The following is a 23,411-nucleotide window of genomic DNA, read 5'->3' on the forward strand; positions in this document are numbered from 1 at the left end:
AGCTTGCTTTGCCAGATCACCTGATATAGTTAGAGATATCTTTCATCACCGTGGTCCTGAGGCCAGAGACCCACTGAAATCACAAATACAGAAGAGTGGAAAGCTTGTCAAAGCCCTGCGATGTGCAGTAGAGAGACTGGCTAAGTCAATAAATACTTATACATCTTTCAATGGCTACATGCAGGGCACACTTGGCCAGTATAGTTCAAGGCTCGACTGTTTATTATCTTCTGTGAAACTATCTGATAAAGACTTTAGCTCTTCAGCTTCCTCGGCTCATATGTTGCCCAAAGGCAGCACACTTGGATTAACAGCAGACCAAGTGGAGCCACGTTGAACCACTTTCAGATCATTTAAACAAGAAAGGAGAGATGTGAGGTCTCTGAAACCTGAAATAAAAGGGGAAACATAACAACAATAACTCATTATTAAGGTTGTAATCCATCAGTATTAGGTTGAAATATGCTAGTGATGATATTGGCTTTCCTCTATTTTAATCAATTTGTTTCATAACCTGAATTAATGGTCACATTAGAAGAGCCAGATTCTGATGTTCTGAGGTTTAATTACCAGGCAAAGATTTGCTGCCGCTATATCTTTGTAAACCCTGGAAATGGTTGTGTGGACAAATCAGCTGTTATTGAAATACTAAAGGACCGTCCTTTCTGGTAAAGTAACTTAAATCATCATTCTGATGCTCACTTTGAACTTTAGCAGGTCATCTTGACCATGTCTACATGCCTAAATGGACTGATTTGCTGCTCTTTGATTGGCTGATAGACACATATTTGCATTAACAAACAGTTTAACAGGTGTACCTAACAAAGTGGCTGGAGAGTGTACATATATTATAGTGTTGGTCTATAAAAAGCATGTATACAGGATGTAAATGTTCACATCAGCATCCTAAAATTGAAGAATAAGAACAGAATCTGTGATAGCGCTGTGCACCACCACAACTGTTTACATAGTTTGAAAACCTTTATCCCATTTTTCTTATGTAAAGTATTATCAAAGAATTTAAACTCTTGTTACTGTTCAGATGCAAAATATTGAAGTGGACCATGTGAAAGACCAGATTCATGAAAAGAAATCCTCCTGAAGCGTAAAATGCAATATCCTGGGAAAACACATCATAAAAGTTTAATGTATTTGTTGCAAAAATGCATTTGAAGAGCTGTTTTATTATTGCCCCACCACAAGAATACTGTCTTTATTAGTGGTTCATTTCACTGATTCTCAGTTACAGTGAGGAAAAAAAAAAATGTATCACTGGAAATAAGGAAATACATACACATGCAAATCAAATTACCCAAAAGAAACTCAGTAGCACAATATGACAAAAAAAACAAGACAAACTTTTTTATTAAAAATTATTTACTTACAAATGTTTTAATATTTAGATCATACATTTCTCTGAAAATGATACATAAAGTGCTGTTTATTAACAGGGTGGCCATAGTTTACAGACAGCACACAGAAACAATCATGAATATATATCATGAGAAAATTACAAAAATCTGGAACTGGTTTATGAATAGGGACAGCAGAAACGGTATAATCTGCACAAACTTTGCACCAGTGAGGAATTCCTGAACTGTATTTTGGTTTTGAGAGCTAGCTGCACTCACCCAGCCTTTCTTTTAGCTTTAAAAGTATTAAAGTATTAAATTGAAGGAATAAAATTTATTCTGTTTCTCACTGGGATTTATTGAGAGATTATATGAAAAAGGGAGGCAAAAAGGCCTGGATTCAAAATACCATTTTTTATTATTCCAGGAAGCAGCTAACATAGCTAACCACAGAAAAATATTGCCTTTCTTTGGTTATTAAAGTTAAATCAACCATGAAAAAGTTTCCATTTAGAAGCTGCAACCAACTGCAATAACAAAGTGTTTCATTTTCTGCTCATATACATGTTTACAATAAAACATTCGGTAATTAATTGCTGACTAGAACATCTGCTCTTTTTCAGACATGTACATAACAAGAATGTAATGCAAGACAGGTTTCAGTCCGAGTTTTCCAGATATTAATTTAGTATTTTTACTGAAGTGAGTTACGATGTCGCCCGGAATGCAAACCACTACAATAACTTCAATAGGATATTATTGCGTTGTATTACTGTATCACCCCCTTAAAACCATACAAGTGGACAATGGGGCTATTATGGAAATGATCTCAGCAAAATCACAACCAAACCGTGCAATGTCTCCTAAAAAACCTTCAAAAGGTGAATCGTAAATGAAAGTGATGCCACTTAAAATTTTTGGCTATACCTGTATTTCTGCCTCTAAAAGGCTAGCAGTGAGGGGTCCTGATTCAAGTCTGATCCCCCCAACTCCAGTGTCTGAGACAACTGGTGAGGCACTGGGGGTCCTTATAGTGAGCGAAGACAGTGATGGGGAGAAATTAGGTGTCATAGCTGAAGGGGTAAGTCCAGTGTTCCTGGCTAAGGGGGAATAAGCATATTTCCGGTAAGAGGGTCGTCTGGCGAGGCTTGGCACACGCCCCGGCTTTCGTGGAGGAACGGTCCTTATGCCCGGCTGTGCTACCCCTGTTATAAGAGGTGGTGGGTACATGAGACAACTTGATTCTGCTGCTAAGTCCTCACGGCCACCTTGAAGTTCCTCATCAGGGAGCATCCCGATATCAGTAAATACGGAGGCCAGAGTCTGGAAACGGGGTTCCCAGTCCAAAAGGTAGTCCCAGCAGTAGCTACCTTGCAACTCCTCGTCTAGAAACACCAGTGAGGAGAGAGAATCTGCAGAGGCCTGGGCTTCAGAAAGGGGGGCGAACCCTTTTATCCCCATGTTCTCCTTTAAATCTCTCATCCTGAGTATTCCAGGAAGTGGTCCCTCGCCTCCTCCTTCCTCTTTGAAGTGGTGGAGACTTTCTGTGCTGGCTAACCCTGAGACTAAACATTTATTGACTGATAAGATGTGCTCTGGTCCTACATCGATAGAACTGCAAGAGATATTATCTCCTAGTAAGGCAGAGTCTGGGATCTCTGTGGACTTCTGGGCAGGTTCGTTTCTTTTACGGCAGGGGTACTCGTTGATCCACTTGATCTCCTGGTCCTCAGCTGTCTCGCCTTCCGCTGAACCTCGCCCGCTCGAGTCTGATGGATTGTACGGGTTTGAGATGTCCATTTTAGTCACCATGATGCTTGGGCGTGTAATGTCATGCAAAGACATGGAACTTTGTGTTTGGTTATTAGATCTCGTGAGCGAGCTTGTGCCATGGCTCAAGTGCGCAGCAATGGCAGCAGCCTTTCTGATGGCTGCATCTTTGAGCTTACATCTGAGAACCAAGCTCACAAAAATGATAAGCAGAAAGAGAAACATGATTAATGAAACAGTCAAACTGAGCATATGAGTATCCAGGGGAACTCCAGTTAGTGCTTCAGCTGAACTAGAGATATTGACAAAAACCAGGCAGGTTGTAGTCCTGGAGCCTAACCTGGGACTAGCTGCAGAAATAACCAGTTCTACAATGTCCTGGCTGCCTGCCCTACGATACACAGGACCAGAGACAAAGATAGCCCCAATTGTTCTGTTAATGGAGAAAAAGGGTGATGAATTCACAAGTGAGTACTCCACCACCCCGTCCACACCTCCATCATGGTCCATTGCCATCACGTAACCGACTGTATCACCAGGCTTGATGTTTTCTGGCAACAGGAAGTGATACTGCTTCTGGGTAAAGACCGGACTAAATTCATCCACTCCCTTGATATTCACTTGGACTCTCACTGTAGCAGCTTTGTCACCTTTATCTCTGGCTTCCACTATAAAACAGTACTCGCTTTCTCGTTCGTAGTCAAAGGTTTGTCTGGTGTGAATGTCGCCTGTCAGGGGATCGATAGCAAAGGCCTCCTTCCTCTCTGGGTTACCGCTGCCATAGTTCATGAAGCAGGAGGACATAACAGAGTAGGTGAGCTGCCCATAAGGGCCTAAGTCATTGTCAACAGCGTGAACAGAACATACGTGGGTAAATGCAGGGAGGTTCTCCAGCACAGAACAGTTAACTGTAGGAAACATGAAATATGGGGTATTGTCATTCTCATCCAACACCGTGATGAAGACAATCGTAAATGCCACTTTATGGTTTTCAGATGATTTGCCGCCATCCGATGCTCTGATGGTGAGGATGTATTTTGAGTCTTTTTCATAGTCGAGAGAGTTGTTGACTACTAAGAGGCCAGACTGAGGATCGAGCTTAAGGTGACCTTTACTGTTCCCAGAAATTATATCATACCGCACCAGGCCATTGGTTCCGAGGTCGGGATCGTGGGCACTGACCTGGACCAGTTTGGTACCTAACTGGCTGTTTTCACTTACTTGTGCATGGTACTCTGTGCTGGAAAACACAGGGGCATTGTCATTGCAGTCTGTTACAGTCACCATGACGACGGTAGAGCTGTTCAGTGGAGGCATGCCTCGATCCGAAACACTCACTGTTAATGCATAGCTCTCAGTAGTTTCACGGTCTAAAGCGTTGCAAAGAACAAGCTTTCCAACATTTTTAATCTGATTCTCAATCTGAACCATTTTTACTTCCAGACAGAATCTTTTCTCCTCATTTCCCCTGGTGATGGTATAGTCCAAATAGGTATTTTCAGGGCTCCAGTCTTGGTCCTCTGCAGAAAGAGTCAGCAGGGTAGTGTCTATAGGCGTGTCCTCCGGGACGGTGAGTGTGTATATGTCCTGGTAAAACGAAGGTTCGTGGTCGTTGGTGTCCAAAATCAGCACGTCTATGGAGGTAACGGTGGATTGCACAGGATCTCCTCCATCTCTAGCTTCAACCAGAAGATGGATCAGGTTGCTGTTTGTGATGGCCTTTAAGGGCTTGTTAGTAAAAATAGACCCTGCAAAATAGAATATATTCCCATCAGTTAATAAGTTTCTTTAAAGGACTTCCAGTTGATTTTGTTGTATCGATAATGGTTCTAACATTCTAATGTGTTACGTAAAAGGAGTTATTCATGACTGTTACTTAAGGCAGTAACAGTCATGAACAGGACTATTAGCATATAATCATAGGCTCAAAATAAAGCCTAAATTAATATAAAGCTTAAAGGCTTTATTCAAATCTTTGTTTTTCCAACAAGGGGATAGAACTTTGTTTTTACAATAAATGTCAAATATTGCAAAACTCTTCAACTCTTTGGAAGTTTAGCTCATAGTTTAGTGCTTTGGTTTTGGTTTGGTTTAGCCTGCAGTCTTCCCAGCTATGATCATCTATGACAGAAATATATTGCTGCATCTAACAATGAGTTTTAATGTATATATCGGCAAGCACGGGAACAAAGATAAAACTTCAGGTAGTCGGTAACATCACTCAAAATGTTGTGGATCCGAATGTCTGAAACCACATGTAAAAACCGTAGTGTTTTCATGACCACCAAATCTGGTAATAATCAGATATTTTGACAACACTTAAAACAGAACATAGTGAAACAAGAGCACTCTGAGAGCACAACTCCACCGAAGGCCAGGGGCTAAACTAAAACTGTGATGTTTTTATTACAACATGCTGACGTCAGCCTGCTTTCATTACAATATGACAACATCAGCCTGTTATGGTGTCTTTGTGACGTCATAAGGCGTTACACCGAAAACCTAAAAAGTAAGTTGTACAGTTCTCTCCATGCCCTTTCATACGATATATTACTCGAAATGGTTACTTGAAATTATTTTTCCAAGGTCAACTTTGATCTTTGGCGATAACGACGAAGGTCAAATGTTTAGCCAACCAAGGCAGTCATGTCACCTGAGGTCTAATATGAGGTTGTGGAATTTGAAGACGATCCATAAAAAAATGTGGGTAAAATAAAGTTTTACTGACTTTAGTGTGACCATGAGTTCGAGCTGTTTTTGGCATCTAGCGATTACATCACCCCCTCCTCTCGGGAGAAAAATAGAATATTTTTATAAAGCACGATTTGTTAGACGAAAAGTAATCAGAAGATCAATACATCAAGCCCGACGGACAGAAAACTTCATCACAGATATAGAAATGACTAAATCAAGACTACAAATCTGCAGGGAAGTGTAATCTGTAAAGCACCCATAATGATTTCTAAACAAACTGTTCTTCTCTCAGCTTATGGTAGCAACCGAAATGTGTATACAAGAAAACAAAGACTAGAGACAATGACTCTGCCATGGAAGAAAAAAATCACAGTGCAACATGCTGGTGGGAACTTTCAAGGGTTTTTTGGTTATTTTGGAGTTGGTCACTTTCCCTGAATGGACTTCATCTGACCCTGGAGGAGCAGCACAACACCAGATGCTTCATTTTTCTTTGTGAAGATGGATTAACAGACTTAATGCAGCAGAATAATGATCCCAATGCACACTGGGAATTTCAAGAAGCACTTGGAGAATAAGAAAGGCGAACAATCCTGATATGAAAAGAAGCTCTTTTTGAACAGTTAGATCATGTTGGAATAATATATCAACAAGCTAAAGGGGGTCCACCAAATGCAAATAATTTGATGGGTATATGGTCATTTAGACCAAAGTATTCTTCACTGAATTCAAAGACCTGACCTTGGTTTAAGAAATATACAGTTGAAGGATTTGCTCCTCTTAAGATCAGTGTATTGTAACAATCTAACAATTTATTAAGGGTTAAATCAAAACTGCCCTGGTCATTAGACACAGCATTGCAACATTATTTCCATGTGCTGAGTGGAAGGGCAATTTTCTTGGTGAATTGCAACAAAGTGTCTGTTCATCCAATTTATTATTCCACTTCAGTGCCACTTAAGGTTTTCTACAGGATGACTGCATTCACTCTGAGGTTCTACTCTAACAGAGACACACCGTACCACAGAAAGCACCATACTCGGCAACATTGCTGCAAATTTCCATTAGTGCTTCTCACCACAAAACAGGGCAAATGCATTTCTCTGATATTAAATTTGGGGTTCAAACCTGGTAAAAGCCCATAAATTACTCTTAAGTGAAAGAGAACTGGCCAGAATTGAGGGGAGCTGGTTTGGTTTCAGCTATGTAGGATTTATCTTCTTTCTTGGGTTTAGGGATTCTTAAAAGGGAGATAATAACACGGGCACGGCTCATCCAAAGCACTCTATCTCGCTGACTTCTAATTGGCTTTTTTTCTTTCTTGTCCAAGAACCTCACTAGCACAAGACTTCAAAAATATATTTCCACATTGCTAAAATGCTACTGGCAGAAGAAAAAGTCTAAGTATCATTTCCTGCTGTATCCTGAGCTGCTCCCAATCAGGTTTTCTGTGTGCCGTTGGTTAAGGCATGCATGACTTTAACTGTGCAAGTAAAGATACCTTCAATGTAGACAGCAACTCCTGAATATAGAAATCAGACCACCTGACAGTCATAACGTTTGATATCAGTAGAGTATGAAGTAAAAGTAACTCTGGTATACGTAAATGCTGTATGTGCTATATACATGTGCGCACAGAGTACAGAATAATCTTTTGCTCTCAGTGTTCATACATCATGTTATGGGAGCACTTTCCCTTTTCGTGAGTTGCACTGTTCCTTACCATCCTCTGGCTGGATGTAAAAGCCTTGCAGGGGAGATGAAAGCAGTCTGTAGCTGATCTTGCCATTGAGTTCAGAATCTCTGTCGGTAGCTGACACGGACATGACAAACGTGTCTGCTGAGACCAGCTCTGACAACTCCACCTCCAAGAGAAAAACAAAGAGCAAATCACATCTGCAGAAAGTTCTCCAAATCTACTGAAAAATGTACTGGGTTTTTACCCTTTACATATTTTCTAACTTTCATTCAATTAGGCCATGGGCTTTTAGGAAAATGATCCTAATTTAGGCCTGGGAGCTTGAGGGTCCTGCACAGTATCTTAGCTGTTCCTAGGACTGCGCTCTTCTGGACAGAGATCTCCGATGTTGTTCCTGGGATCTGCTGGAGCCAATCGCCTAGCTTGGCAGTCACCGCACCTAGTGCTCCGATTACCACTGGGACCACTGTTACCTTCACCCTCCACATCTTCTCGAGCTCTTCTTTGAGCCCTTCTCAAGTTTCTTGTCTTCCTTCTTCCTGATGTTGCTGTCATTCAGTATCGCTACATCTATCACTACGGCCGTCTTCTTCTATTTGTCTACCACCACTATGTCTATATAGGTTGGTTAGCCATCACCATATATCTATCTATCTATCTATCTATACATATATATAGATATATATATATATATATATACATACATGCTAGTATATAGTATATATGGTGTTGTCCAGAAGAGTGCAGTCCTAGGAACAGCAAAGATACTGCGCAGGACCCTCCAGCTCCCAGGCCTCTGCTAGAGGACCCGAGCTTGAAGGATAGCCCGCCCACAGGGGCGAGAGGGGATTTTTATATATATATATAAATATAAAGAGGAGCATGTTTTGAGTACCACATAATTAAGATTATGAATGCTTTCAACCATCTGACTGAAAACTCTTATATCTGCACCTGGTAGGAGTCCTGGGTGAACACTGGAGCGTTGTCATTGACATCGAGCACTTGAACTTTAACCTCTCCGTTGGTCTGGTGAATTGAGTCAGACGCCCAGACCGTCAGAGTGTACTCTGTCTGCTCCTCGTAGTCCAGGGCTCGAGTCAGGGTAATGACGCCAGTATACCGGTCGATAGCAAAGGGAATATTGGTGCTGCTGTTGTCTGAGAAGCTGTAGGTGATAGTCGAGCTCAGGTCAACGTCATTTGCAGTCACTTGGGTCACCATGTATCCTGCTGGCAGATCTAGGCAGAGAATAGCAGATTGTAGTTTTAACTACAATGAACTTGGATTTAAATCTTGTCCTACAAAAACTGTAAGTGTTGATGTACTGAAGAGATTCTGCCATTCAAATAAATGGAAGAGCAGTGCATTGACAGGAGTTAGGCTTACTCTCAGTTATAAGTACAGGCTCCATGGGGGGAATTGCAGGGCTGTTGTCATTGACATCTACCACCTGGACCCTAACGGTGGCGGTGCTGCTCAGTGGAGGATTCCCCCTGTCTGCTGCCTGTAGAACCAGCCTGTAATATAGATAGGTAGGAAATTAGCAAATAATACAACTGATTTTTAGTCAAATTCTCAAATCCATTTTTCAGCTGAGCAGGTCTGTTGACTCTTGGCCCCTTCTTTTAAGAGAGACAAATCAGTACTTTGTAAAAAAAACCAAACCTGCTGCTCCCTTGAATCCTAAAAATCATCACCTGTAGTCATGGTAGAAAAAGTACGCCCTCTTTCAGTTTTAAAATTTTACAAATAAAAATACATTAAAAATAATCTGGTCCTTAGCAGGTCTTAAGATCAGATAAATACAACCTCAGGTGAACAACAACATATTACACCATATCATTATTTATTTAAGCCATGTGAAAAACCTAAGTACACTCCATCATTCAGTAGCTTGTAGCACCACCTTTGGCAGCAATAACCTGAACTAATCGTTTTTGGATGACTTTATCAGCCTCCCACATCGTAGTGGAGGAAATTTGGCTCATTCTGCTTCACAATGTTTCTTCAGTTTATTGAGGTTTGAGGTAATTTGTTTATTCACAGCTCTCTTAAGGTCCTGCCACAGCACTTCTATCAGGATGAGGTCTGGACTTTGACTGAGCAACGCCTTCATTCTTTTCATTTTTGCCTTTTGTTTTGTAGATTTGCTGCCGTGCTTGGGATCTAGTTCCTGTTACATGACCCAATTTCAGACTTCACCTGTCAGGCAGATGGCCTTATATTTGAGTCTAGACTACTTGGTATACAAATATCTGACTGCGAGGTGCCCAGGTCCCAAATCATCACCCCTCCACCACCGTGCTTGACTATTGTTTGTGCAAATATGCTGTGTGTGGTTTTCACCTAACAAGACGTTTGATCTTATCTGTCCAGCAGACATTGTTCCAGAGGTTTTGCAGCTCAGGAGGCAGAGTGGCTGTAATATGCCCCATTTTGTGATTCATCTGATATTATATTTATCCGATCTTAAGACCTGCTAAGAACCAGATCATTTTTTATTATATCCTGATATGTAAAAGCTTAGAAATGAAAGAAGGTGTATCTTTTTTTCACCAGGACTGTAGGAAGATTGTAAAATGCCACCAAAATAATTGTTGTACTATGCCACTTTAGCTGATTCCATTTTGGAAGTAGAATCAATTTTATGTGTGCAGTAAAGTTTTACTTAATATTTTTTATTGAGCAGTTTGAGCATACTTGTATGATGGAGTGATCTCGCGGTCCAGTAAAACATTGGTCGCAAGGATTCCTCGTACAGAGTCCAAAATGAAAGCTCCATTAAGGTTACCAGAGAGAATGGAGTACTCAATCTGGCCGTTCATGCCGCTGTCAGCATCGGAGGCAAACACCTGCTCAAAATATGAGAAGCGGTCAGTATTAGAGGGATCACTTCATGCATCTCACATCAATGAGGGCGTTAATACCGAAAGTTTACCTGCATGATGTAGGTATTGTGCACTTGGCCCTCCCAGACAGCTGTCCTGTAGCTGCTGTGTTCAAACTGCGGCGCGTTGTCATTGATGTCCACCAGAGTGATGGAGACCCTGCAGTGAGCTGTCTGCAGCCCACTGTCGGCCAGCACCACCAGCTGGATGTGGGGGTTCACCTCAAAGTCCAGAGAGTTATCCTTCTGCACTCGGATTTCACCTACATAAGACGGTAACATGAAGGTAAAAGCTGCACTCAAAGGAAGTACAGCTCAGTTAATATCAAGCCAATAAGGTTTATTCTTAAAAACACAAATCATAGAAATCATGATCTTAATTGACATTTTTACTTCACACCCTTCTTTGATCAGCGCCTTTTCCTCTTTGGCCTCTTTTCACCACATAATAGAAAAGTCATGGTAAAGTAGTGGAAAGAAAAACACAGCTTTTAATCTGACAACAAAGGTGTCGACAGAAGTGCTTTTAGGTTCAAGTTTTTGTGGTGAACGTTCAGTCCAACATCAGTATGAGATTGTATATTTGACTTGGTGTGTCTGCACAGTTACTTTGTGTAGACGTGAGTCAAAAAAAGGAATTTGGGGGAAAATATGATAAAATCATACATGGTTTTGAAATACTTATGTATTAAAAATGCAGAAGGACCAGAAAAGGGGTAATTTAGGGATAATGCAAAAAACTAACAGAAAATCTAAATTGTGGGATTAGACGGTTTTGTTGGTTAAAAAGTTGGATTTAGAAATTAACATTTTAATTACCAGTGTGACGGTTAATGGAGAAAACCTGGTTCTCGTTGCCACTAAATATGGTGTATGTTATTCTTTGTCTGCTGCTGCTTTGCTCATTGGCCTCCACCTTTGCAATCCAAGTGCCTTTAGAAAGAAAAAGATGAAAACAATGATTGAGATGTTCAGTGGTATCAGTGAAAACAAGACAAACAGAGGTGATAAAACGCACCAGCTCTGCTGTTCTCCTTGACACTGGCGTTGTAGACTTTGCTTGTGAACTGCAGTCCTTCGTGTTCTCCCTTCAGATGGATAAAAACCAGGCAGGTAGAGGTCAGAGCAGGATGTCCTCTGTCTGAAACGACAACTTGCAGCTTCCTCCCAGAGAAACCCGCTCTCACTCGTCTTCTCAGCGAAATCTCTCCAGTCTCGGTGTTGATGTCAAACAGATTCTCCTCGTCTGATAAAGCATAATGTATCGTCCCATTCTCACCCTGATCCCTATCTGTTGCTGTAACTGTGGTAACTATCTGGTTCGGCAGCGTCCTCATGGAAACCCACGCGTTGAAGGGAGTCTGCTCACAGACCGGCATGTTGTCGTTCACGTCCTCCACCTGTATGGTGACCGACGCCAAAGAGCTCAGCGGTCCCTGAGTGCATCCATCGGTAGCGACAGCTCTGAGGCTGTACTGAGCTCTGCTCTCTCGGTCCAGAGACCTGGTGGTGCGAATCGCTCCCGTGAAGGCGTCGATTAAAAAGGCCCCTTGGCTGTTATCATCTGTCAGAGAGTAGGTCACTTCCCCGTTAGACCCTTCGTCAGGATCCAGCGCACTTACACGCAGAACCTCAGCTCCTGCCGCGAGGCCCTCGCTGATGGAGGCATGATAGCTCTTGCGGGTAAAGGAGGGGATGTTATCGTTCTGGTCCAGCAGCACCAGATGGAGCTGGGTGAAGGAGCTGAGTGGGGTGGGGCCATAGTCACGGGCCTGGATGGTGAGTGTGTAATTCTGCGTTTCCTCCCGGTCAAGGACCTGTGTGGTGCTAATGGCTCCGGTGTGACTGTTGATGGTGAACCGACCTCTGTAGTCTTCACCTGGAGACAATCAGAGATGACATCAGTGGAAAGGAAATAAAGGATAATTCCCCTGTAACTTTGGCCACTCGACTCAACAGTGCACTTAGAAAAATAACTTTTGATGCCTTGAAAGCAAGCAGTCAGACATTCATCCATTTAGAATTTTGCTTGCTTAGTTTATTTGAAGGTCAGACTAAATGTATGCTGTTAATAATCTCTCCATGCAGATTATACAGCTCAATATTGAATCAAGAAGTCAGTAGATAAGCTGTGCTTGTCCCTTCACTACAGACAGTTTGTGCAAGTCTTTAACTGTTAAATAAATTATACGCTCTAAAATACCACCCACAAGTTACACACCTACAAGAGCTGCTCAGACTGCATCAGCACTCAACTAACCTGCTCTGTAACTTTGCCTGAGCTGCCACTTTATGGGAGCCAATAATGGACTTGTTGCATCATTACAGTACCAGCCTTGAATTCAGTGAGCTCTTTAGAATGACCCATTCTGTACAATTTGAATGACAGCAGGAAGTACAGGTGAAAAGTTGCTTGAAATACAGAACAAGGTCTGATTTTCTCACCAAGTATGGAGTAGTGAATGGTGCCATTTTCTCCATGATCTGGGTCAGAGGCTTGGGCGGTGTGGATGACCCCGGGAGCAAGGTTTTCCGGGAGGCTGATGCGGAAGGATGACTGCATGAACTCTGGGGGGTTGTCGTTGTCATCCAGCACAGAGCACATCACCGTCGTCGTACTCGAAAGCGGCCGTGCGCTGCTGTCACGAGCCTGGACTGGAGATAGGAACAGAAAGGAAAAGACACAGAGGCTTACTCATCAGTTTTTTTTTATTGTTTTTTTTACTAAAATATTCAAATGCTTGACACCCACAGGATTTATAATAAGTACTGATATTTTAAACAACAAGTGCCTAATACTATTAGCATGTTCTTTAGATCCTTTTTTCTATTTTTCTTTGGCATTTTTTGGCATCCATATAGCACCAAAAGCAAAGTGTAGCAATTGTAAACCTGATGTCTTAATGTCTGAATGTCTCAGATATGCCACATGCTGTTATTTTAATAACTCATTCAACACTAGAGTCAAGCCATAATGTACACATTATATGTAACAAATACTCAAAATTCTTTCTTACAACACAGCAATGAGGCAATTATTGGCTCTGTGTCTGGACTCTGTGTGGCCAGATTGGATGTTTAATAGCAGTAAAAACTCCAAAAAATTAAAAAACAAATCAGTCAACAGAAAGTAATGAGACACAGCTTTTAACACATGCTGACAAGAACTTCTTTTTATTTCTTTCCAATTCATTTACAGCCAGAGAAAACATATTTCAGTGTTTCCCAATAAGCCCTGTGAGATTTTGGCGTGGCTTCTAAATATTCAGGCCTTCCTGTTATTATATTTAATTACTGGGACTTTATTTTTAATTATACTGGCAACTGTACAAATATTATGGTGAAACATGTGAAAGCATTTTTAATCACCAAACGCTGGTGAATCTGTTGAACGTAATTACTGCACGCACCCATGTGAGAGCGAAAGCAAACTCTTGAAAAGACAGAAGGGTGTAGCGGTGCAGTCAGAAGAGCTTAGATATACTGTAGCTCAGCCCTTTAAAAGTCTTCTGTTTCCTTAACATAAATCAATCTGCTGAATAACGTTGCTTTAACGGAGGAGGTCGACCTTAAATTCTTTACAGCTTTGCCGGTGAAGCGTGACAAAGGAGAAGGTACAGAATAAAAGTTATTTGTATAACCCTTCAGATCCAGGCTCTCACCCAATTATCGTTGCAAGTGTGTGGCTAAGCAAGCAAGGTTGTGATATGAAAAGAATCAAATTCCTGTGTTTACACAGCTGTTGTCACATTAGTTGGGATGTCTTTGAAACCAGTTTTCCTCAGGACATCTTGATCATAGCCATTAGTGATGCAATAACAGGGCAGCTCAACACAAACATCACCTCCATACAGACTGCCTCATCAGCAGATTGTATCTTCTGCCTGACAGGCTGTAATTGAACAATTACAGAAATTTGCACTGACTTTAAGTACTGTGCAAAAGCCTTGAGCCACCCCTTATTTCTTTACATTTTGTGTCTTGAGCAATAGTTCTCCAGGTCTTTCTGGAGGTCTTTTGCTAAACATTGGCTGCTTTTTCACTCATTCGCAGTTTCGTTTTCCCTTTGTTTCTAGCACCCTACCACAAAAACACATCTAATCGTTAGTTATATCCACAAAAAATACCAAACATAAGACATTTGACAGGAATAGTAATGTATTTTTGCACCAACAAGGTGATTCTCAAAGACCTATTGGCTGAAAACTTGGCAAATCTCAGCCAATAGGATGCACCACGTTCTTAAAAAATTTGAGGAAACTGGAGGAAAAAAGAAGAAATGGCAAGAGTAAGAAACTATCTGCAGGAGATGAACAGAATCTAAAAGTCATGTCCTTAACAAATCAGAAAACAATCCAGCAAAGACCTGACAAAGCACCGGAGAGATGTGTCTGTCCCTTCAGTTGATCCATTTACTGTTCACTAAAGCTTCATCAGAAATGGTCTTATTGGCTTTCAAGATGCCATTCTTAAAGAATATAAACAGGAGAAAAGGTTGAAGTATCCCAAGTTAGACAAGAACTAGAATGAACCTCAGTCATGGTCTGCAGCTACATTTCAACTATGGATGTAGAAATGTACCGTCAGATTTTGTTCAACTATGCAATATATTCTGAAAAGTATCTGACTGACAACAGCTTCAGTTTTCAGCTTGACAATGATCTCAAACAGACTGTCAATGCAGTAAAAGCATACCTGCATAGAAAAACACACCATTAAACACCATCAGTCTTGGATTGGCCTCCCCGGAGCTCGGACCTCAACATTACTGACGCAGTGTGGGATCATCTTGACAGAGAACCGCAAAAAAAGGCAGCCAACATCCAAAGAAGAGCTTTAAATGTCCTTCAACAAGCCTGAAGAACTATTCCTGAAGACTACTTAAAGAAATTAGAAGAAAACTTGTCTTGTTTACACGTTTTAAAAAACCCCTCCACCTATTTCCCAAGACTTTTGCACAACACTGTACGATTGACTTGGAGTGTTTCTCATGACACTTGACAAACACAAGATTTCCTTTTACCACTCTTGTTGCAAAGCAAACATTTTGGTGATCAGTCAGTTACTTAGTTTCTGAGCATAATCCTGATGTCTTGAGTCTTATCATTCCGGAAGTCATTAAACATGTGACTTTTACTGCATTGTGTTGCACAACTGCCGATTTTCCCTTGAGTTTGTTAACCCTGAACTTATAATTAAACTTTCTAATTTTTGTTAATAGATACGTGCTTTACTTCGGGCTTTTATTGTGGAAAACTGTAAATTCAAATGTTATTGCTCAGGACTAACAGATGTTTGCTTATCCGTCCTACCTCTGAGAGTAAAATGCTGCTGCTGCTCTCTGTCCAGGTAGGAGGTGGTGGTAATCAGGCCGGTGTACGGGTTGATGCTGAAGAGCTCATAGCCGGGACCCGGCAGCAGACTGTACCACACCACAGCGTTCTCCTCTATGGAAATGAACACAGGATGCGAATGTAAATGCTGTCACAGACCTCAAAACAAATGCTCAAGCAAAAAAAAAAAAAAGGAAAATCAAGGTTAATAGAAAAAAACAACAATCAAGATGATCATATATCAGATAATGCTGCATAATTACAGAAATCCAGTGATTTACATTACAGATATGCTCCCCGACAAATGATATACGCTAGTTTCTCTATTGAAATTTTTTTTTAGAGTTTCAAGTAACACTTAATACTGGTGAGACAAAAAACGTGGCTTCTCTAATGAGATTATGAATGTCAAAAACAACACGGTGCATTTTTATGCTCACGATCTCCAGAAAAAACGAAAATTCTAGTCGTGGAATTGTTATCTACTTCACACATTCAACTTTAGTTCAGGTCCATTCATGTTTATTGCATGTTTATTGCTGCTTCTGTTTCAGGCAGTGCTTATCTCAAGGAAAAGAGAACAATGTGGCCACTGAACTTCACAGGGCAGTTAAAATCTCTGTGAAGGCCTGCTGCTTGCAGCTTTTATGGTTCTCGTGATACGAAGCAAACACAGAGTTCACCTCAACTTTACGTGCAAACTGTGGTCTAGATGACCATCACAATAATGCACATTTCACATCACCTTAGTCTCAGAAGATAGAGCAAGGTGAGCTATGCGTATAGCATTTAAGGTTATGATTACTAAGATATCTTTTATGCCGATAGCAGTAAAACATTTGAATCACGGGGGCATTTGCATGGTTTTGAAATTACAGTCTATTTACACACTTTGATGTTTTATAAGAGCACAACTCGATTACTAGACTTCTTTTGCTTAGCTTTGTTTGGTTCATTGATTTAATTTACATTGCTGTTAACTTGGTTTGCTTGGTAGGTGTCAAAACTACAAAACTCTGTCAATGTCTTTTTCATAACTCTTTTTGTGTAAACCGTGTCACTTTTGTCTCTTGTGCATAAACAACCAAAAATAATTCCCACTCCGGGTCCTAACAAACAAAAGTGTTCCATCAAAACATTTAAGTTTCAGCCAAAGGATTCCCAGTGCAACCCTGGCACAATGACCAAATCTTACCATCAAACCTCTTTGTAAATAATCAAACTGTTCTTTTGAACACAAAGACAGCACAGTTACTCTTAAAAAAAAATCCCTCCCAAAATCTCAACTCTTGCTTAACAAAGTGAAATCCAGAAGGCTCAGAAGTTTAGCTGTCACACTCATTCACATTCCACCTCTTCTGTGATTGACTCCAGCACATGGAAACTTACATACATAGATCATCAGAGACACAAAACAATGGTCATCTCTGGTGAGAGTTTGCAGGGAAAAAAGCGGCACAAATGATAATCAAATAAGACTGGTGGGAGAGCAGGCCGGGCTGCCAGACGAGGCGATTTGAGGAGATGGATGAGAACACACAGCGCCTATTGGCACAGATGGCTTGGATTATGGAAATCATCATGAGAGAGGACCTTTCAGATTTCCCAGAGGAGCTGTCTGCTTGCTGTTCTTGGACAATTCTCACCCCCAAGAATGTTAGTTCACATTGAAACCCCTCCTGTACAGGTCCCCCTGCCGCACGCCCTCCATCTCCAGTATTTAAAAAGAATCCTACTGTCAACAATGAGGAGACGAAACGGGATGTAGAAGGCCCCGTGCGCGATGTGTTAAAATAAACAGGGCCGATGTGTAGATTTGGGAATATGATTAAAGAGTCGGGTGAATGAGATTCGGTGGGATGCACAATGAGCAGAGCAGACAAACCGAACAGCATATGAGGAGAAGTGCAGGGTGTGGTTTCAATTAAACTGTTAATGGAGCGAAAAAACAGCAGAGCTGAAGTTCGACAAGGAAGCTGAGCTGCATTACGGCACATGGTACGAGAAAAAAAAGTAACAAACATGGACTGTTGTACTTTGTCTTGCCAGGAAAAGCTGTAGTTTTGCAATTTGGCTCCTACTTTATTATGATGCCTTCATCTTTTCATGGTTAGTGGATTTATGGTTTTAGGCTTCATGGACACGTGCTAGTGCTGCCATCTAGGTACCTCACAGAGAAACTGCCGTCTCCACTTTAATATCAGGGCAATTTCAAACTAAATTTAAATGCTGTGTTCATTTGGAAAATTACTGTATTAGATAAAAACTTCTAAATGAAATGAAAACAAAAATTAGGGATTTTTAAATAGTTGGAGCTCAAAATTAAATTTACACTACCTCAGTATAATTGTCCCATTTCAGCCATTATTTGTTGGTATAACCTCTGACTTATCGCCAGTAAAATTAATTATTACCTGAATCCTCATCAGTGGCAGAGACCCTGATCACTGGTTCTCCAGGGTCTCTGTTCTCTGCCACAGTGGCGGTGTAAATGGCCTGACTAAACACAGGCGCCTGGTCATTCACATCCCCGACCTCCACTGTCAGAGTCTGGGTGGAGGAGAGCGAGGGCAGGCCTTGGTCCAGCGCACGGACGGTCAGACGGTGGAAACGTTCTGTCTCATAATCCAACGGGGCAGTGAGAAGCAAGAGGCCTGAAAAAGAAGGAAGGAAATAAAAGAAGAGTTAATTTTCACATTTAAAAGTGAAATGTTTGATGTTTTAATTCACTGTGAATCAGCAGACGTTCATATGTCTGATATTCATCTGGTGTGTCTGACGAGTTTTTTTTAGGTGAAATCTTATTTAGAATAAATGTTTCCGCTGTGCAAAAATCCCAAATACCTGTCTTCTCCTCCAGTGTGAACAAGCCTTTCTTGTTTCCAGAAATAATAGAGAAGGAAACGATCCCGTTTTCACCTTGATCTCCATCTATGGCCACAAAATGATGCAGCAGACTCCCCACCTCTGCGTCCTCCATCACCTGAGCTGTGTCCGCCGATACGAACACCGGCCGGTTATCGTTCACGTCCAGCAGGAAGAGCTGAGCCGTCACCGAAGCCTGTTTACGCTCATTCTTCTCCTTCGCCTCATCTGTGGCTGTTACAGTGAACGCAAAGCTGGGGGTGCTCTCGCGATCTAAAGGTGCTGCTACAGTCAGGCTCCCCGTGTAAGGGTCGATCTGAAAGGGGAAGGGTGTCGATGACACGCTGACTTCAGGGTCAAAGGCGAGCTCATAGCGGAGGGCACTGTTTGGAAAGGTCCCGTCGGCGTCTCTGGCATGAAAAGCAAACGCCAGCGATCCGACTGCAGCGTCCTCCCTCAGACCAAACTTCACCAGTTTATCAGGGAACCAGGGCGTGTGGTCGTTCACATCTTCCACTATCACACAAATCAGAACAGACACATTCACGATGGGAATGAGGCTGGCGTCCTCAGCACGGACCACGAGGAAGTACTGCATGGCAGCCTCGTAATCCAGCGGCTGGTTGATGTATATGTCACCGAAGGAGCTGTCGATCCCAAAGTGAACGCTCCCGTCCCCCTCAGTGATGGAATAGTGAAATCTCCCTTTATCTGAAACACGTGCAGAGCCAATAACAGTCGCAGGCTCCGTGTCCTCCCGTACGAAAAAGCGTCTCACAATTTGGTGATCGGAGCGGCCGTACAGATCTTCTAATCCATGAATCTGAAAAGCACCAAAACGGGACAAAGTTTTAGTTTGTTATAATTACCTTTTTTCCCTCCATTTGAAATATCGGGGGAAAGCACTTGACCAAACCCAGCTTTACTCTTTAGAGTTATTAATTTAAAGTTAGCATGAAAAGATACAAACAATAAAGTTTGTAAAGTACTGTATAAAAATGAGTGTAAACTTCCAAAACAGTTAAGGCAGTATTTTTATAAAATCTCTTGAATTAAAGCTGAACGTTCATACTGCAATTAAATAATATGTCACTGTTTTTAAAGGTGTGGCCCCAACTGTTTCTGTCTATGTAGCAGGAGTAGTGGAGGACAGCCCGTACCTGTACATGAATGACTGCAGTGTCCTCCTGAGAGATGACTCCGCTGTCTTTGGCAGTCACTTTCAGAGTGTAGTACGGTTTTGCATCTTGGCTGAAGAGCTCTGTTGTTCTGATATCTCCAGTTTTGCTGTCAATCTCAAAGTGCCCCAGATCATCATCTTCTAAAGTAGACGAAAAGAGATGCGAACAGAGCAAACTGTTAATGACGCAGGTCTGCAACAGATTTTTACTCACTGAAACTATGAAAAATATATTTAAAATTCCATCTCGTCAGGTTTTCTTCCACAACTCATGTTTTTAGTGTAATTAAGTGTACAATTTCCCCTTTTAAACTGAAGTCTGGTATCCTATACATGAGTCAAAAACCATATCCAATAATAATTTCTTACATTAATTTAATATTTCTAAGAGTGAGACTCAAGAGAAATACTAATAGAAAATGCGAGGAATTGAAGGCGGGGGGTCAGGGTGCGGTGGGTTTGGCGGCATGAGGAGCTCAGATGATCGTGCCCCAACAGGTTTATTTTGTTCATAGTGAAAGGTAAGGAAGAAAAATTATGTATAGTTAATTGTAATAAAATATTGATTTTTTTTCATCGCTGTTGTGCTTTTTTATGTAAACTCATCATGTTTTGCAAAAAACTGTACATGCTTGAGGCAAATGGAGATCCTTTCTGGATTCAGCACCCTAAAAAACATCAAATTTACCAAAAACATCCCATGCAGCTGAAAAAAACATTTTTTCAGACCAAATCTGTATAATCAGTCAGGACACGCGTTTACAGCTCACCTGTGACCAGTGAATGAATAACTGTTCCATTCTCTCCTGCGTCCAAGTCTTTGGCAAACATGTTTGTGACCAAGGATCCTGACTGTAGACCAGCCCATATCTGAAGTGAACACGTAGAGAGCATAAGTACATCTGACAACATAACAACACATACACTAAAGACATAGTGTACAAGTAGGATTTACACAACTGTATCTAATCTTAGACATGAAGTTATATTTGTCTCAAGTTCATTTATTCTTGGCACATATATACGTTTATGTTCACAGTATATTAAAGCTTGAAGTAATTTATGATAAGAATACTCGCTGTTTTTTTTTCAGTTACCCAGCCGCTAGTTACCAAGTACTTAACTGACAGGGTGGCATTTGCTCTCCTTATACTTGCTTTTTATTGTGTGGTGATAATCTGTTGTGTAGTGACCACACATGGTCCTTATTAGCATATACACACGCTACAGTATTACTTATATAAATTATCCCACTTAGATCATTTTTGCCTGTTGCTGGGTCTTTGAGAGACAACATGATGACACCAAAATCTATAATGTATCAATTTGTGTAGTATGTATTGATACATGTATTTGTTGTGACATCCCCCATAGGCGTACTATCTATGTTGACAGTACAATTCAGTACTTTGTCAAGTACTGTTGGGCTCTGTCATCGTGCCATACCATGCTGTAAGCCGGTGTAATAATTTCTAATATTAAATAATGCTGGTATATGGGGAATATTGTCATGTTTTTTGTATTAACTCGTTGACCTGTCCTTAGTTTTCACTTAGTTTTTCTTTTCCATGTCTTTAACTGCCTGCTTCATGAGCTGCTCTTTGTCTGTCTTCACTATTTCTGTGGCTTCTTCTTATTTCTGTTTTTTCTTAGTGTAAAGGACTTTTTCCTGCCCTTCTGCTGGACCTTTTGGTTAGGTATTAATCAAAACAACATTAAAGTACCTTTACAGACTAACATCCAGTTTGGTTTTTGCCTACATGTGAGTGAACTTCCTGAGTTTTACTGCTAAAAGTGACAAATGCATTTCTTGATGCATCAAAAGGCAACAACAGCTTAACATAATTGAGAAGCTGAACAGTTTGGAGTGCAGATGCAACTGTAATATACCAAGACTGCTTTTGATTGCATCAGTAGTTGCATCACGTTGTGATGAAGACGCATTGTTCTTACCTGCACATTCAGCTCTTTGCTGGCTGGCAGGTGAGTGAACTGCGGAGCGTTGTCATTGATGTCAGCGATCAGGATGTGAACGGTGGCGGTGGCATTGAGACGAGGGTGACCCTGATCTGTCACCATCACCTTCAGACTGTGCTGGCTGTACTGTTCCCGGTCCAGAGCCACCCAGTTGATGATTTCACCTGGCAGAAGATGGAGAAAGGTTAACGTCACATAGGTGACCACGGAGCACAAGGTAACTTTAAGGTGGTGTTACTTGATGTGTTTGTACCTGTTTTAGTATTGATGCGGAAGAATTTCCCATCTGAGAGCAGGAGATAGGACAACTGGCCGTTTTTCCCAGAATCCTTATCCACGGCCTTGACGGTTCCCACCAGACCTTGTGGCGACGACCCCTCCAACACAGTGAAGTAATAAACGTCCCTGCTGAACACCGGGGCGTTGTCATTGATATCCAGCACCAGCACCGTCACAGTGGCCATAGCCGTGGTATTTGACAGTGCAGCCTCCGTAGCCAACACTCGAAAATGATACTTGGACTCTGTCTCATAGTCCAGGTTGGCTGAGAGATACAACCATCCCGTCTTTGGGTGAATCCGAAACGGAACCAGAGGGAAGCCAGGTTCTCCTTCCAAAGAGTAGACGATGCCGGAGTTTGAAATGTGGCCTCCCCGGGTTCGGTGAGCCCTCACTTGGATGACCCGAGCATCTTTCCTGTAGCCCTCCCCAATCTCCACGTGATAGATCAACGTCTCAAACGCCAGGCTGTCTTCGGCAGTCGTTCGGTCTACGTTTACTGAGAGGGTCAGGGTGGAGCTCAGGGAAGGTTCTCCTTCATCTTTAGCCACAATCTCCAGATTGTATCCCTGCTGATGATCCATCTCTAAACTCTCGTTTAGCGTAACCGTTCCGAGATTGCGATCAATAACAAACACACCATTTTTCCTGCTCTTCAGGTAATACTGCACCCGACCATTGGCACCGCTGTCATAGTCATGCGCGTGAGCGATGAACAACACGGTTCCCGGTCGAGTGTTTTGTGACACTGTGATGGTGTCACTATGTTTGGGGAAGATGGGGGCGTTGTCATTAACGTCTGCTACAGTGATGTTGACCTGGGTGGTGCTGTAAACGGGAGAGGCGTCGGTGTAGGACTGAAGAACCAGAAGAGCGTACGGCTGAGACTCGTGATCCAGAGGCTTGAGGTTAGTGATCAGACCCGACTTCGGATGAACGGAGAACAAACTCTGAGGGTCTCCAGAAGAGATTCGATAAGATACAGATTCCATGGAATCTGTAGAAAAAACAAAAAAACAATTTTTTTCCCTATGAAATAATCATAACAATTTAAAGGGCTTACATAAATTAGATATTTAAAGACATTGTTCCAGATGTCTTGGGATTTAATCAGATGTAACTTTGAATGCACACACACACACACACACACACACACACACACACACACACACACACACACACACACACACTAAAACACTTTAAGTAATTAAAGCACAGGCCAGAAGATCCCATTAATCCCCTGCAAGTGTTTGTTGTGCTTCGACTGTAAACTAAAAACTCCTGAAACAAGCAGAGAGCTTAATGGTACTCGACCCCTGTCAAACAGCCCCAATTCTGCTGTTTCTGCTTTAAGTCCAAGTGTTAATCTCTT

The 23,411-nt window shown here is 41.6% G+C and overlaps 1 protein-coding gene across 2 annotated transcripts in view; it reads right to left on the minus strand.

The window, feature by feature from the left end:
- Positions 1–1,185: 1,185 nt before the first annotated feature.
- The window catches only part of dchs2 (dachsous cadherin-related 2), a 29,734-nt gene continuing 7,508 nt past the window's right edge, over positions 1,186–23,411 (minus strand). Inside the window, exons 5-20 of one of the 2 annotated variants that reach the window (XM_025908252.1) lie at positions 22,014–23,036; positions 21,737–21,924; positions 20,554–20,653; positions 19,764–19,921; positions 18,583–19,426; positions 18,153–18,392; positions 15,718–15,852; positions 12,851–13,060; positions 11,424–12,284; positions 11,225–11,338; positions 10,457–10,668; positions 10,219–10,370; positions 8,905–9,035; positions 8,470–8,756; positions 7,540–7,681; positions 1,186–4,870 (exon numbers count right to left, since the gene is read on the minus strand). In XM_025908252.1, coding sequence (XP_025764037.1) covers positions 2,274–4,870; positions 7,540–7,681; positions 8,470–8,756; positions 8,905–9,035; positions 10,219–10,370; positions 10,457–10,668; positions 11,225–11,338; positions 11,424–12,284; positions 12,851–13,060; positions 15,718–15,852; positions 18,153–18,392; positions 18,583–19,426; positions 19,764–19,921; positions 20,554–20,653; positions 21,737–21,924; positions 22,014–23,036 — 7,394 coding nt within the window. In that variant the 3' untranslated portion in view covers positions 1,186–2,273. Of the gene's footprint in view, positions 4,871–7,539; positions 7,682–8,469; positions 8,757–8,904; positions 9,036–10,218; positions 10,371–10,456; positions 10,669–11,224; positions 11,339–11,423; positions 12,285–12,850; positions 13,061–15,717; positions 15,853–18,152; positions 18,393–18,582; positions 19,427–19,763; positions 19,925–20,553; positions 20,654–21,736; positions 21,925–22,013; positions 23,037–23,411 lie in introns of both variants that reach the window. The other variant, XM_003449734.5, reaches the window with a different exon arrangement.

This window comes from Oreochromis niloticus, linkage group LG6 (genome assembly GCF_001858045.2).
Source record: "Oreochromis niloticus isolate F11D_XX linkage group LG6, O_niloticus_UMD_NMBU, whole genome shotgun sequence".
NCBI lineage: Eukaryota > Metazoa > Chordata > Actinopteri > Cichliformes > Cichlidae > Oreochromis > Oreochromis niloticus.